General features: G+C 44.7%; 1 protein-coding gene across 1 annotated transcript in view; it reads left to right on the forward strand.

Annotated features, from left to right (window-relative positions):
• Naa40 (N-alpha-acetyltransferase 40) overlaps nucleotides 1-13,022 on the forward strand; it is a 123,093-nt gene that overhangs the window by 79,761 nt on the left and 30,310 nt on the right. Inside the window, exon 4 of the mRNA XM_068345967.1 lies at nucleotides 12,573-12,734. Within this exon, the coding sequence (XP_068202068.1) occupies nucleotides 12,573-12,734 (162 nt within the window). The remainder of the gene's footprint in view (nucleotides 1-12,572; nucleotides 12,735-13,022) is intronic.

The following is a 13,022-nucleotide window of genomic DNA, read 5'->3' on the forward strand; positions in this document are numbered from 1 at the left end:
CCCCTACCATAAGACGAGAGAGCCCATTTTTACCTCGTCTTCCGAAGGCGTTTCACGCAAGAAACCATGGAGCAAGGTTTCTAGGCCTTTGAAACGCAAGTCGGTCTCTTCAGGACAGGTCCAACGTCCCGGATGTAGTCATTGGGACAGTTCGGACCCGTTGCTGTCATCGGATGACTGCTCGCCGCCTAAGCAAGGCAAAGTTGTGCCGTCTCAGACGCTAACCCCGTCTGTTACCGCACCCGTTACCGTAGACCCTAAATGGGTTATACTGCAGGACATGCAGTCTAAGCTTGCGTCCCTTATGGAAGATTACAACGCAGAGAAGGTTTCCGTTGAACCTAGCCGTTTATCTCATGGAGATCCTGGCCGTCAGCCACCCAAGCGTTCTGTTGTGCGTCCTGTTGACGTTGGTGTAGCCAGCTCACGTCAACCAGTTGGGGTTGTACCACACCCGATGCGGTCTCGTGTGGATTTTCAGCCGCATGTGGACGTTAAGCAACTCACTGATGCGCCTGGTGACGTTTAGGACGTTCGCCAACCATCAGAGTTGACTTGTTTTGACGCGGTGCGTCAACCTCCGCAACCTAGAGTTGTTTTGACTGCACAACCCAGGCGGTCTAAGCAGTCTCGGGTGGACGCTGTGCGTCCTCACGCACCTGTTGTTGTTGTAGACAGTTCCCAGACTGTTCAGCAGTTTCAGGACGCTGCGTCCTGCTCCGCCACTTATGCACCAGTGCGGGCGGACGCTGCGTGTCAAGCATTGCCTACCCCTTTGCTTGTTTCTCATCAGTTATCAGATGAGGAACTTTCGGATGAGGACGTTGCTGACCCTCAGCCTGAGGATCATCCTTCAGATATTGATGAGCCTAGAGCAGTTCCGCCATCTATGGACTTTAAAAAAGTCATGCTCATTTTTAAAGAGTTGTTCCCTGAACACTTTGTCTCTGTGGCTCCTCGTTCGCCGCCGTCTGAGTTTGTTTTAGGCGTACCTGCTGCCATGCCAGCCTTTACAAAACTTGTTCTCTCTCGCTCATCCAAGAGAGCTTTACGGCTGTTAGGCGATTGGTTGGAAACCAAGAGGAGTTTAGGGAAGACGGCCTTTGCCTTCCCCCCAACTAAACTCTCGTCTAGATCGAGCGTCTGGTATGCCACGGGAGAAGTTCTCGGCTTGGGAGTTCCTGCCTCTGCCCAGGGCGACTTCTCAAGTCTTGTAGACTCTCCCCGCCGCCTAGCCATGAGACGCTCGAAGATTAGTTGGTCATCCTCAGACCTGGACCATCTACTTAAGGGCATCTTTAGGGCTTTTGAAGTTTTTAACTTCCTTGACTGGTGTTTGGGAGCCTTGAGTAGGAAAATCTCATCAGCCGATAGAGATGTCTCCTTACTCATTATGTCCTGCATGGATAAGGCCATCCGCGATGGATCCAACGAGCTCTCCGCCTCGTTTACGTCAGGAGTCCTAAAGAAACGAGAGTTTCTGTGCTCTTTTCTGTCAGCAGGAGTGACGCCCTGTCAACGATCTGAGCTACTCTTTGCCCCTTTGTCTAAGTTCTTGTTTCCTGAACTTTTAGTTAAGGAAATATCGTTGTCTCTTGTGCAGAAGGACACCCATGACTTGGTTGCGTCCTCGGCTCGCAAAGGGACCCCTTCGTCTGCCTTGTCTGCTAGACCTAGGATAGACACTCCAGCGTCCAGGTTTATTCCGCCCTTTCGTGGCAGAGCCCCCAGCAGGGGAAGTACTCGTGCCGAAGGGAAGAGAGGAAAGAGGAAAGGAACCAAGTCCTCGCGAGGCAGAGTCTGACTGCCCGCAGCTTCAGACAGCAGTAGGTGCCAGACTCAAGAACTTCTGGCAAGCCTGGGAGAAGAGAGGCGCAGATCAACAGTCTGTGAGGTTGCTCAGAGAGGGGAACAAAATCCCATTTGTACGTAAACCTCCTCTAGCGACGTCCCCCATCGATCTCTCTCCCAGGTACCGAGAGGAAGCAAAGAGACAAGCCCTGAAACTAGAAGTGTCTCTTTTGCTAGAGAAGGGAGCGGTGGTCAAAGTCTCGGACCTTCAATCACCGGGGTTTTACAACCGTCTCTTCCTAGTACCGAAGAAGACAGGAGGTTGGAGACCGGTGCTAGACGTCAGTGCTCTGAATGTCTTTGTCACAAAGACAAAGTTCACCATGGAGACCACGAAGTCAGTCCTAGCAGCGGTCAGAAAGGGAGACTGGATGGTCTCTCTCGACCTAAGAGACGCTTACTTCCACATCCCCATTCACTCAGATTCCCAACCTTTTCTGAGATTTGTGTTCGACAATGTGGTGTACCAGTTTCGGGCCCTGTGCTTTGGCCTAAGTCCTGCTCCTCTCGTGTTTACGAGGCTTATGAGGAATGTGGCAAAATTCCTCCATTTATCAGGTATCCGAGCCTCCCTTTATTTGGACGACTGGCTTCTCAGAGCCTCGTCCAGTCATCGCTGTCTGAAGGATCTCAATTGGACTTTTGATCTGACCAAGGAATTGGGACTTCTGGTCAACTTGGAAAAGTCCCAGCTGATCCCATCCCAAACTATTCTGTATTTAGGGATGGAGATTCGCAGTCCAGTTTTTCGGGCTTTTCCGTCGGCCCCCAGAATAGATCAAGCCCTGCTCGTAATCCAAAAGATGTTGAAGAGAGAACGTTGCTCAGTCAGGAATTGGATGAGTCTAGTAGGAACTCTATCATCCCTGGAGCAGTTTGTCTCGCTAGGAAGGCTACACCTCCGACCTCTACAATTCCATCTAGCTTTTCACTGGAAAAAGGACAAGACGCTAGAGGCGGTCTCGATCCCGATTTCCGAAACAGTAAAGACTTGCCTGAATTGGTGGAAAGACAATATCAGTCTACGAGAGGGACTTCCCCTAGCAGTTCAGAAACCCAACCACGTTCTCTTCTCAGACGCATCGGACTTGGACTGGGGCGCGACGCTGGACGGTCGGGAATGCTCAGGTCTGTGGACCTCAAGTCAGAGGAGCATGCATATCAACGGCAAGGAGCTTTTGGCAGTTCACCTGGCCTTGATAAGCTTCGAGAGTCTCCTTCGCGACAAAGTGGTGGAGGTCAACTCGGACAACACCACAGCCTTGGCGTACATTTCCAAACAAGGAGGTACCCACTCCCTGACACTGTACGAGATCGCAAGGGACCTGCTCATCTGGTCAAGAGATCGAGGCATCTCCCTAGTAACGAGGTTCATCCAGGGCGACTTGAACGTTCTAGCAGATTGTCTCAGTCGGAAAGGTCAGGTAATTCCAACCGAATGGACCCTCCACAAGGATGTGTGCAAGAGGCTTTGGGCGACTTGGGGTCAACCCACCATAGACCTCTTTGCAACCTCAATGACTAAGAGGCTTCCAATCTATTGCTCTCCAGTCCCAGACCCAGCAGCAATACATATAGATGCTTTTCTCCTAGATTGGTCTCACCTAGACCTATACGCATTCCCACCATTCAAGATTGTCAACAAGGTACTGCAGAAATTCGCCTCTCACGAAGGGACAAGGTTGACGTTAGTTGCTCCCCTCTGGCCCGCGAGAGAATGGTTCACCGAGGTACTTCGATGGCTGGTAGACTTTCCAAGAAGTCTTCCTCTAAGAGTAGACTTATTACGTCAGCCACACGTAAAGAAGGTACACCAAAGCCTCCACGCTCTTCGTCTGACTGCCTTCAGACTATCGAAAGACTCTCGAGAGCTAGAGGCTTTTCGAAGGAGGCAGCCAGTGCGATTGCAAGAGCGAGGAGAGCTTCTACCATTAGAGTTTACCAATTGAAGTGGGAAATCTTCCGAGACTGGTGCAAGTCAGTATCTGTATCCTCGTCCAGTACCTCTGTAGCCCAAATCGCTGATTTTCTCTTATACCTGAGAAGAGTTCGCTCCCTTTCAGCTCCCACGATCAAGGGCTACAGGAGCATGTTGGCTTCGGTCTTCCGGCATAGAGGCTTAGATCTTTCCAACAATAAAGATCTACAAGATCTCCTTAAGTCTTTTGAGACCTCTAAGGAACGTCGTTTGGCTACACCTGGGTGGAATTTAGACGTGGTCCTAAGATTCCTCATGTCAGACAGGTTCGAGCCTTTACATTCAGCCTCCCTGAAGGATCTCACTCTTAAGACTGTTTTCCTGGTGTGCTTGGCCTCAGCTAAAAGAGTCAGTGAGCTTCATGCCTTCAGCAAGAACATCGGTTTTTCGACAGAAAAAGCCTCTTGTTCTCTTCAACTTGGTTTCCTAGCCAAGAATGAACTGCCTTCTCGTCCTTGGCCTAAATCTTTTGATATTCCTAGCTTATCAAAGATCGTAGGCAACGAGTTAGAGAGAGTATTATGCCCCGTTAGAGCTCTTAAGTTCTATTTAGCTCGTACTAAGCCTTTAAGAGTTATCTGAAGCGTTATGGTGTTCTGTTAAGAAACCATCCTTACCTATGTCAAAGAATGCTTTGTCATATTTTATCAGATTGTTAATACGAGAAGCTCATTCACACTTGAGTGAGGAAGACCATCTTTGCTTAAGGTTAAGACGCACAAGATTAGAGCTATAGCAACTTCCGTGGCCTTTAAGCAAAATAGATCTCTGCAAAGTATCATGGACGCGACCTTTTGGAGAAGCAAGTCAGTGTTCGCGTCATTTTACTTGAAAGATGTCCAGACTCTTTACGAGGACTGCTACACACTGGGTCCATTCGTAGCAGCGAGTGCAGTAGTGGGTGAGGGCTCAACCACTACACTTCCCTAATTCCATATCCTTTTAATCTGTCTCTTGAAATGTTTTTAATATTGTTTTTATGGGTTGTTCGGAAGGCTAAGAAGCCTTTCGCATCCTGGTTGATTTGGCGGGTGGTCAAAGTCATTTCTTGAGAGCGCCCAGATTAGGGGTTTGATTAGGTCCTGTTGTATGGGTTGCAGCCCTTGATACTTCAGCTCCTGGGAGTCTGTCAGCATCCTAAGAGGATCGCTAGGCTCCGTGAGGAAGACAGACTTAAAAGGCAGAGTAATCGTCTAAGTCAACTTCCTTACCAGGTACCTATTTATTTTGGTTTTGTTATATTGATAACTGTCAAAATGAAAAAACTCTTAGCTTATACGCTGTAAACATATTAACTCTGGTCTCTACCCACCTCCTTGGGTGTGAATCAGCTATTATATATTCACCGGCTAAGTTTAATATTTAAAAATGATATTTTAATTATAAAATAAATTTTTGAATATACTTACCCGGGGAATATATAAATTAAATGACCCTCCCTTCCTCCCCAATAGAGACGCAGCGGGACGAGAAGAATTGAAGGTTTTGTTTACATACAAGAGTGGTATCTGGCCGACAGTTGGCGCTGGTGGGCACACCCGCAACCTGCATAGCGATCGCTCGCGAGTTTTTTGAGTATGTTGTCTGTCGAGCCGCAGAGTTGCAGCTATTATATATTTACCGGGTAAGTATATTCAAAAATTTATTTTATAATTAAAATATCATTTTATGTCTGGTGAGTGTGAGTGCTTGTATGTCATTAGTTGGGTGTTTGAGGGTTGTCAAACTCCCCTATACAACTATATCTTAGTGTTAAGATGCAGGCGGATTTTTCAAGGCATTTTTCTGGAAAAAAGGTGCGTCTTATGACTGGAAATACAGTAGTTTTCCTACGGTTCGTTATAGCTATTATTATTAGTTCTCTCTCTCTCTCTCTCTCTCTCTCTCTCTCTCTCTCTCTCTCTCTCTCTCTCTCTCTCTCTCTCTCTCTCTCTCTCATATTTTGGGGGCATTTTAACAATCAATAATTACTGATATTTTTCTTTTACTTTTAGTTGTGATCAGCTGATCTCAAGCTGCCGCTACTTTATTGATAATATGTGCACATATAAATGACAAAGAGGAATGTTTTTATAATTTAGATACATATTTGAATCATCATAATGAATATTACGTATGCGCCAATATGTTATACTTTAGCATATAGTTTTCATACGGTTTGTTTATAGCTAGTATTATTAGTTCTCTCTCTCTCTCTCTCTCTCTCTCTCTCTCTCTCTCTCTCTCTCTCTCTCTCTCTCTCTCTCTCTCTCTCTCTCTCTCTCTCGGGACATTTTAACAATCCATAATTACTGATTTTTCCTTTTAGTTTTAGTTGCAATCAGCTGATCTCAAGCTGCAACTACTGTATTTAGAATAAGTGCACATACAAATACCAAAATTGCTTAACTTATTCAAAGCATCTTTATAATAAATATTACATCAGCACCAATATGTTATAGCATATTATAGTTTTCTTACATTTTATTTATAGCTATTATTATCAGTTATCATACGAATATGTTGTCTGTGTATGTGTGAATATCTTATGTCTGATAAGAATTGTGTTGGTCCATTGTTTCAAGTTCTTTTCTCACATGTTGATTTGAAGTGACTGAATCATGCATGTGGTCCATAACAGCCATCTTTTAAGCTACTGTTCCTCAACTACCTTTCTTGAGACATTGAATAACTGTAGCTATGTACTGTACCCTTTTTTCATCTATTTTAGAGATTACACCATTTCATAAATAGAAAAGGTTTATTATTTATTTGAGAGAGAGAATATGAATGCATAGGTATGTATATACAAATGTCTGAATCTAGATAGCTAGCAATAAATAATATTTTTTTTCGGCGCGGATACAAACCATCCGCTATTTATAGTGGGTATACTTTCGGCGTAGCTGAAAGACGAGCCATGATAATTTTAGTGAGGGATAACTACCCCATCCGCTAGTTAACATGTGGGGGGGGGGGTAGACTGGCTACCCCTCTCACTCACACCTCTCGGCCGGCTGAGTAACCACTTTACTTTATGGCTCGGTAGAGGATGGACATGCTGCCTTTCTGTCCCGCAAAGATTTGCCTTGATTGTTTTTCAGTCATTTTTTCTTTCTCTTGTGTGTGTTTTCATCTATCTTATACATATATATATGCATGTATATATGTATAAATGGAAGTATACGTTAATGTTGTTAGATACTTGTAACTTTATTTAGCGTTGACAACGTATCCGACGGCCTCCGCCGTAAGGTAGTTGTCATTGTGTTGATACTCCTCACCTACCTTGCGCTGATGGACGGCAGGTTCTCAACACTGACGTGTGTTTGTTTCATTACTGATTTAAAGTGTATAACAGTTCAGCTCCCTTTCGAGGAATTATCTTACAAGGAAGGTGTCTTATTCCCCGAATAGTTCATGTTGTGCAGCGGAGCATGAATTGTTATTGATCACAACTTATCTTTTCTTTTCTACAGATAGCAGCGATGTAGAACACAAGGCCGATGGCTACGGCCTCCCTGTTTGTTATCCTGCACTCCATGTGGTAGCTCGTGAGCTGCCCACGTTACGAGGTAGCAATTTTTGACAACCTTCAATTTGATGTTCCTCCTTTGAGGGGAACTTCTATCTCTCTCGCGAGAGAGATATTATTATGCCTACGCTTTTTTCCCATAGAGCTGGGAGAAAGCTTGCCTTAGGCGATATCCTCCTTCGGGAGGACTTCTCTCTCGTTTGCGAGAGAGAGATTTTTATGCATACACTTTTTTCCCATAGAGCTGGGAGAATGCTTGTCCTAGGCGATGTCCTCCTTCGGGAGGACTTCTCCCTCATTCGCCAGAGATATTATTAAGCCTACGCTTTTTTCCCATAAAGCTGGGAGAAAGCTTGTCTTAGGCGATGTCCTCCTTCGGGAGGACTTCTCCCTTGTTCGCGAGAGATATTTTACGCCTACGCTTTATTCCCATAGAGCTGGGAGAAAGCTTGTCTTAGGCGATCTCCTACGGGAGAACTTTCCTCTCGTTCGCGAGAGATAACTTGTATGAGTTTGCTGATCCACCAGGGGCGGTGGCAGATCTTTCTCTGAAGCAGGTTATTCCTTCGGGGGAAGAGTCTCTCGTTTTCAAGAGAAGACCGTTTCTGGGCATCGGTGGTCCCTCGTTATGCTTATGCTTCTCCTTCAGGGGCGGAGCGAGAGCCTTATCTTAAGCGACGTTCTCCTTCGGGAGAACAGACCTCCCGTGCGGAGGTGTTATCTTAGATCTTTGAACTTGCTAGTTCTCCTTGACCCTTCGGAGTTTTGTTACGATCACCCTTTGGGCTGGCGTGATTGTGAGCCTTCGGGCTCTTGTCATGTTGATCCTGAGGGTTCTCGTGATAATATGAATCCTTCGGGACTCCGTCGCGCTGATTCTTCGGGCTTACGCGACTCGAAACCTTTGGGATTCAGTTACGCTGAACCTTCGGGTTCTCGTAATGATAGTAATGTTGAGCCTCCGGGAACTTGTACCATCAATCACGCTGACCTTTCGGGGTTTCGTGACTGAGGAACCTCGGTTCCTCGTTAGGCTGACCCTTCGGGGTCTCATAACATTAGTTACGCTGAACCCATTGGGCTCTCGTAACTTAAGCTATGCTGAACCCTTAGGCTCTCCTAACTTTAGTCACTCTGACACTTCGGTGTTTCGTGGCAGGGAAACTTCGATTTCTCATTGCGCCGACCCTTCGGGGTCTCGTAATATTAGGTACGCTGAACCCTTGGGCTTTCGTAACTTTAGTCACTTTGACACTTCGGTGTTTTGTGACAGAGAAACTTCTGTTTCTCATTGCGCTGACCCATCGGGGTCTCATAATATTAGTTACGCTGAACCCTTGGACTCTCTTAACTTTAGTTACGCTGAACCCATGGGCTCTCGTAATTTTAGTCACGCTGACACTTCGGTGTTTTGTGACAGGGAAACTTAGATTTTTCGTTACGCTGACACTTCGGTGTTTTGTGACAGGGAAACTTCGGTTTCTCGTTACGCTAACCCTCAGGGGTCTCGTAACATTAGTTACGCTGAACCCTCGGGCTCTCGTAACTTTAGTTACGCTGAACCCTTGGGCTATCATAACTTTAGTACTCTGACACTTCGGTGTTTTGTGACAGGGAAACTTCGGTTTCTCGTTGTGCTGACCCTTCGAGGTCTTGCATCACAGGCTATGTTAGGCCTTTTGTCTCTCGTGCCCTTAGTCACGCTGATCCTTTGGAGTCTCGTGACAGAAACTTCCATTTCTCGCTTGTACGCAGATGTACTTGTCCGAAGACTCTCTGTCCTAAGAGTAATACTCTTGTGCGCGCGCAAACACTTCGCGCAACGAGAGTTCGAAAAACTCTTTTATAAGAGTTGTTCGTGCACTTCAACTTATTGCACGCACCTAGTTTTTCGCGCACGATGTGTTGGTTGCGCACATAAGGTTGGTCGTGGGTGCCACATCGGCTGTGCGTGCCAATCTGGTCGTGCGCACCACATCGGCCATGCGCCAATCCGATCGTGCGTGCCAAGTTGGTCATGCGCGCCAATCTGGTCATATGCTCCAGATCGGTCGTGCGCGCCAACTTGGTCGCGTTGTGTGAGCGCGAACGATCAACACATCGAAAGTTCGCAAACTCTCTGTCATATAAGTATGACTATGGTCACAAGATCCCGAAGGTTCAGCGTGAACTGTGTTGCGAGACCATCACAGTTCATGCTGAGATAACTTTTCCCCTGTCGGATCTCAACCTCCTCCTGGGAACACGGTTCGGGTCCTTCAGTCCCTGAAGGCCCCTCTCTGCGAACCTTTATGCCAGGCAGCAGATCGCTTCCTTACATGGAAGACGGCCCTTCTACTCACTTGGGCTTTGACCAAGAGAGTTATTGTGTTGTATGATCCATCTTCTGATGTCTCCTACTCTAGGAGACGGGGAGAAGTAATCCTCAGCGGCGTCCCTGAGTGGATTGCCAAGACTCAAATCCGAGTGTGCTGTACCCTAGGTGCAGCCCATTTCGGATAAAGTGTCTTCGTTCGGTAACCGAAAACCCATCAACTGGGATTTTACCCAGTGAGGAGTGGTGTTACCTTAAAAGAACGATACCAGCTCATCCCTGTGTGTCGGCACTGTTCACAGCATGGGGAAGGTCAAGAGGAGGATCCCAAGGATTTCCTTCCCCTCTGGGATCGGAAGGCAATTGAGGTTGCTCTCAATCTCTAGACCCTCCTCCATCCTAAGACCCAGAGCTCGTAACGTCAGTGGCGTTCAAGAAACTACTCTGAGGCGCAGATACTTTAAGTGGGCAAGTGGAAGCGTCAATCGACCTTCCCGGCGTATTACTTGCAAAGACGTAACCCACAAGAATATAGAGACCTTTTCCATCAGACCTGTGGTGGTCGCACAACAAATGGTCTAAACACCTCATGCTCCTTGATGGACAAGTAGCAGAGGGTTGAGGGCTGAGGTTACCCGGATTAGTCTGGGGGTGAATTTGTAAGAATGACTGGCTCCTTTCACTTTCTCTCCTCTGGGGAAAACAGCTCCGCAAGCCTCAGCATAGCTGGCTTCACCTCGCTGCAGGTAAGACTCATTTCCCTTGTGCCTCCTAAGTATAGAAGAATACTTTGTTACGTCCCCAATACCTTTTTAAGGGAGGGTATTGGGTAAGTCTTAAGAACAATAGGTTTTGTACTTGAGTTCCAATGTTAAAGACAAGCCACACTGTTGGTTCCACTCACACACAAGCTTCTGCAGGCCGCTATCAGTGCATTACCTCATAGCGGCACTTGCTTTTAGCGAGGGTAGGGTCCCTTCTACTATCGATCACAGATTGAAATAGAGAGGACCCCGGGTCATAACCAAGGCCAGTTGGTGAGGACTTCCTCCCTCCTAAAAGTAAGTCACCCTATAAATAGCGGAGGGTTTGTATCTACACCGGAACAAATAACAAATTTGTAAGTAATTTGTATTTTTCCTAGTATACAAACCTGGAGCTATTTATACAAATTGGCCTGCCACCCTGTCTTCCGAGAAGTCCTGCCATAAAGCAAAGTGGTTACTCAGCCGAGAGGTGTGAGTGAGCGGGGTAGCCAGTCTACCCCACCCCCACCCGCTAACTAGCGGATGTGGTAGTTATCCCTCACTAAAATTATCATAGCTTGTCTTTCAGCTACGCCAAAAGTATACCCCCTATAAATAGCTCCAGGTTTATATACAGTACTAGGAAAAATACAAATTACTTACAAATTTGTTAATTTTTGCCTTGTCATACCTTTTCGAACAATGGAGTTCTCAAATTAGATACGTAAGTTGTCAAGTACAGTGAACCCTCGCTACTTCGCGGTTCGACAATCGCGGATTCACCACTTCGCGGGGTTTTTCCATAACCCATATATATATACATATCGCGGATTTTCCGGAAAATTCGAAAATACCGCGAAATCTGAAGACCCCCAAATACGATATTTTGTTACCTGTAATTCCATTAATACTGTAATTAGTAATATCTGCTCTTACTGATTGTTCATTGCATTACATATGATATATAATTCAGCACAGAAAGAAATAAAACACGAAAAGAGAATGTGATCATACGATAATTCAGTACGTAGTAAAATTAAATCGAACATGAAACGCAAATCAGATGCAGTCATACCATATTAGAATGGTGTGTACTGTAATGGATGTGCTTCTTTTCCATGAATCTTTTGTATGTATACGTACGTAGTACAGTACTGCATCCAATAATATTCTTCGTAAATTGTTTTCCTGCTTTGCTACGTACAATACTGTATAATTTATATTTGTAAGGTAACATATTTTGTAAATGCTTTTACTGTAAATACTGTATGTACTGTATCATTATTTATCACTATCATCATGCGCGTTAAATGCCTTGTTTGTTCTGAGCGTGGTTGTTTACTGAGCGTACACGCCGTCGTTTCAGGCGGCGTCATAAAGAAAAACATTTCATTTGGAAGTCCTAAGAAAAATACGTAAACTAAAACATTGGTAATAAACAAATCAACATACAGTACAGTACTGTATAATCAATATAATCGATGCAAAAACTAACCTATACATATATGTGTACTGTACACTAAATGAGTTTGTTTCTTCATTATGATCAGAGATGAACGTAAACAAAACATTGGTTGCCATTTTTTATCGTGCTTTTTAGGTGTTTAGGAAACGCATGATATAAAATCGCCTTTAATATTTGTGCCTGTTTTAGTTTAGGGTGGTGTAGTACATGCATTAAGTGTTCTGTACATTAAAGGGTGGTTTGTTAACAGTACTACGTACAAGGGAAGGTTTTAAAAGTCCGAATATACATGTTAAATAAATAGGTAAATATGATGTCACTACTTCGCGGATTTTCACCTATCGCGCCCGCGTCTGGAACCTATCTACCGCGATAAACGAGGGTTCACTGTACTTCCAATACTGTTAAACCCCCCAAACCTAAAGCTTGTTTGTCTAGAGCTTTGTAGGAAGGTTGGGAGTACACTCATACACTGGTTATATACTGTACCTGGTTTGGTGTAGTAATTTTGCCTCTCACCAAAATAACTAGAATGAAGTGGGTTTTATGATTTTTTTTTCAGATTACTGTGACACTATGTTACTACAAAACACTAATATTTTGAATGCTTCAGATTTATCAGGTTTGCATTTCCCTTTGTGAAAACCATCAAATTGGAAGAATTTATTTTGGTAGATAATTGATTGCTGTTTTTCTTTATCCAGATATGAAAAAAGTCAAAGGGGATGGAGAGCCAATGAAAAAAGGGAGGAGATGACGGAAGAGGAGGCTTGGTATCTTGTTGCGTATGATGTCAACCTTGATAAACCTATTGGGTTTTCTCATTTCCGGTTTGACATGGATTACGGCGATGAAGTTTTGTATTGGTAGGTTTCTATATAAGTATCACTGTAAACATTGTTTTAAGGTGTAATATTTTGTAAATTGAAGGTTAGGGTTTATATTTTTTTTTGTTTAGGTATTGGGTAAATTTTTTTCATTGATATTATTATTACTAGCTAAGCTACATCCTTAGTTGGAGAAGCAGGATGCTATAAGCCCAAGGGCTTTTAACAGGGAAAAATAGCCCAGTGCAAAAGGAAATAAACTATATGGAAAGTAATGAATAATTAAAATATTTTAAGAACAGTAAAACAGATCTTTTATATAAAAAC

Source organism: Palaemon carinicauda, chromosome 22 (assembly GCF_036898095.1).
Source record: "Palaemon carinicauda isolate YSFRI2023 chromosome 22, ASM3689809v2, whole genome shotgun sequence".
Taxonomy (NCBI): domain Eukaryota; kingdom Metazoa; phylum Arthropoda; class Malacostraca; order Decapoda; family Palaemonidae; genus Palaemon; species Palaemon carinicauda.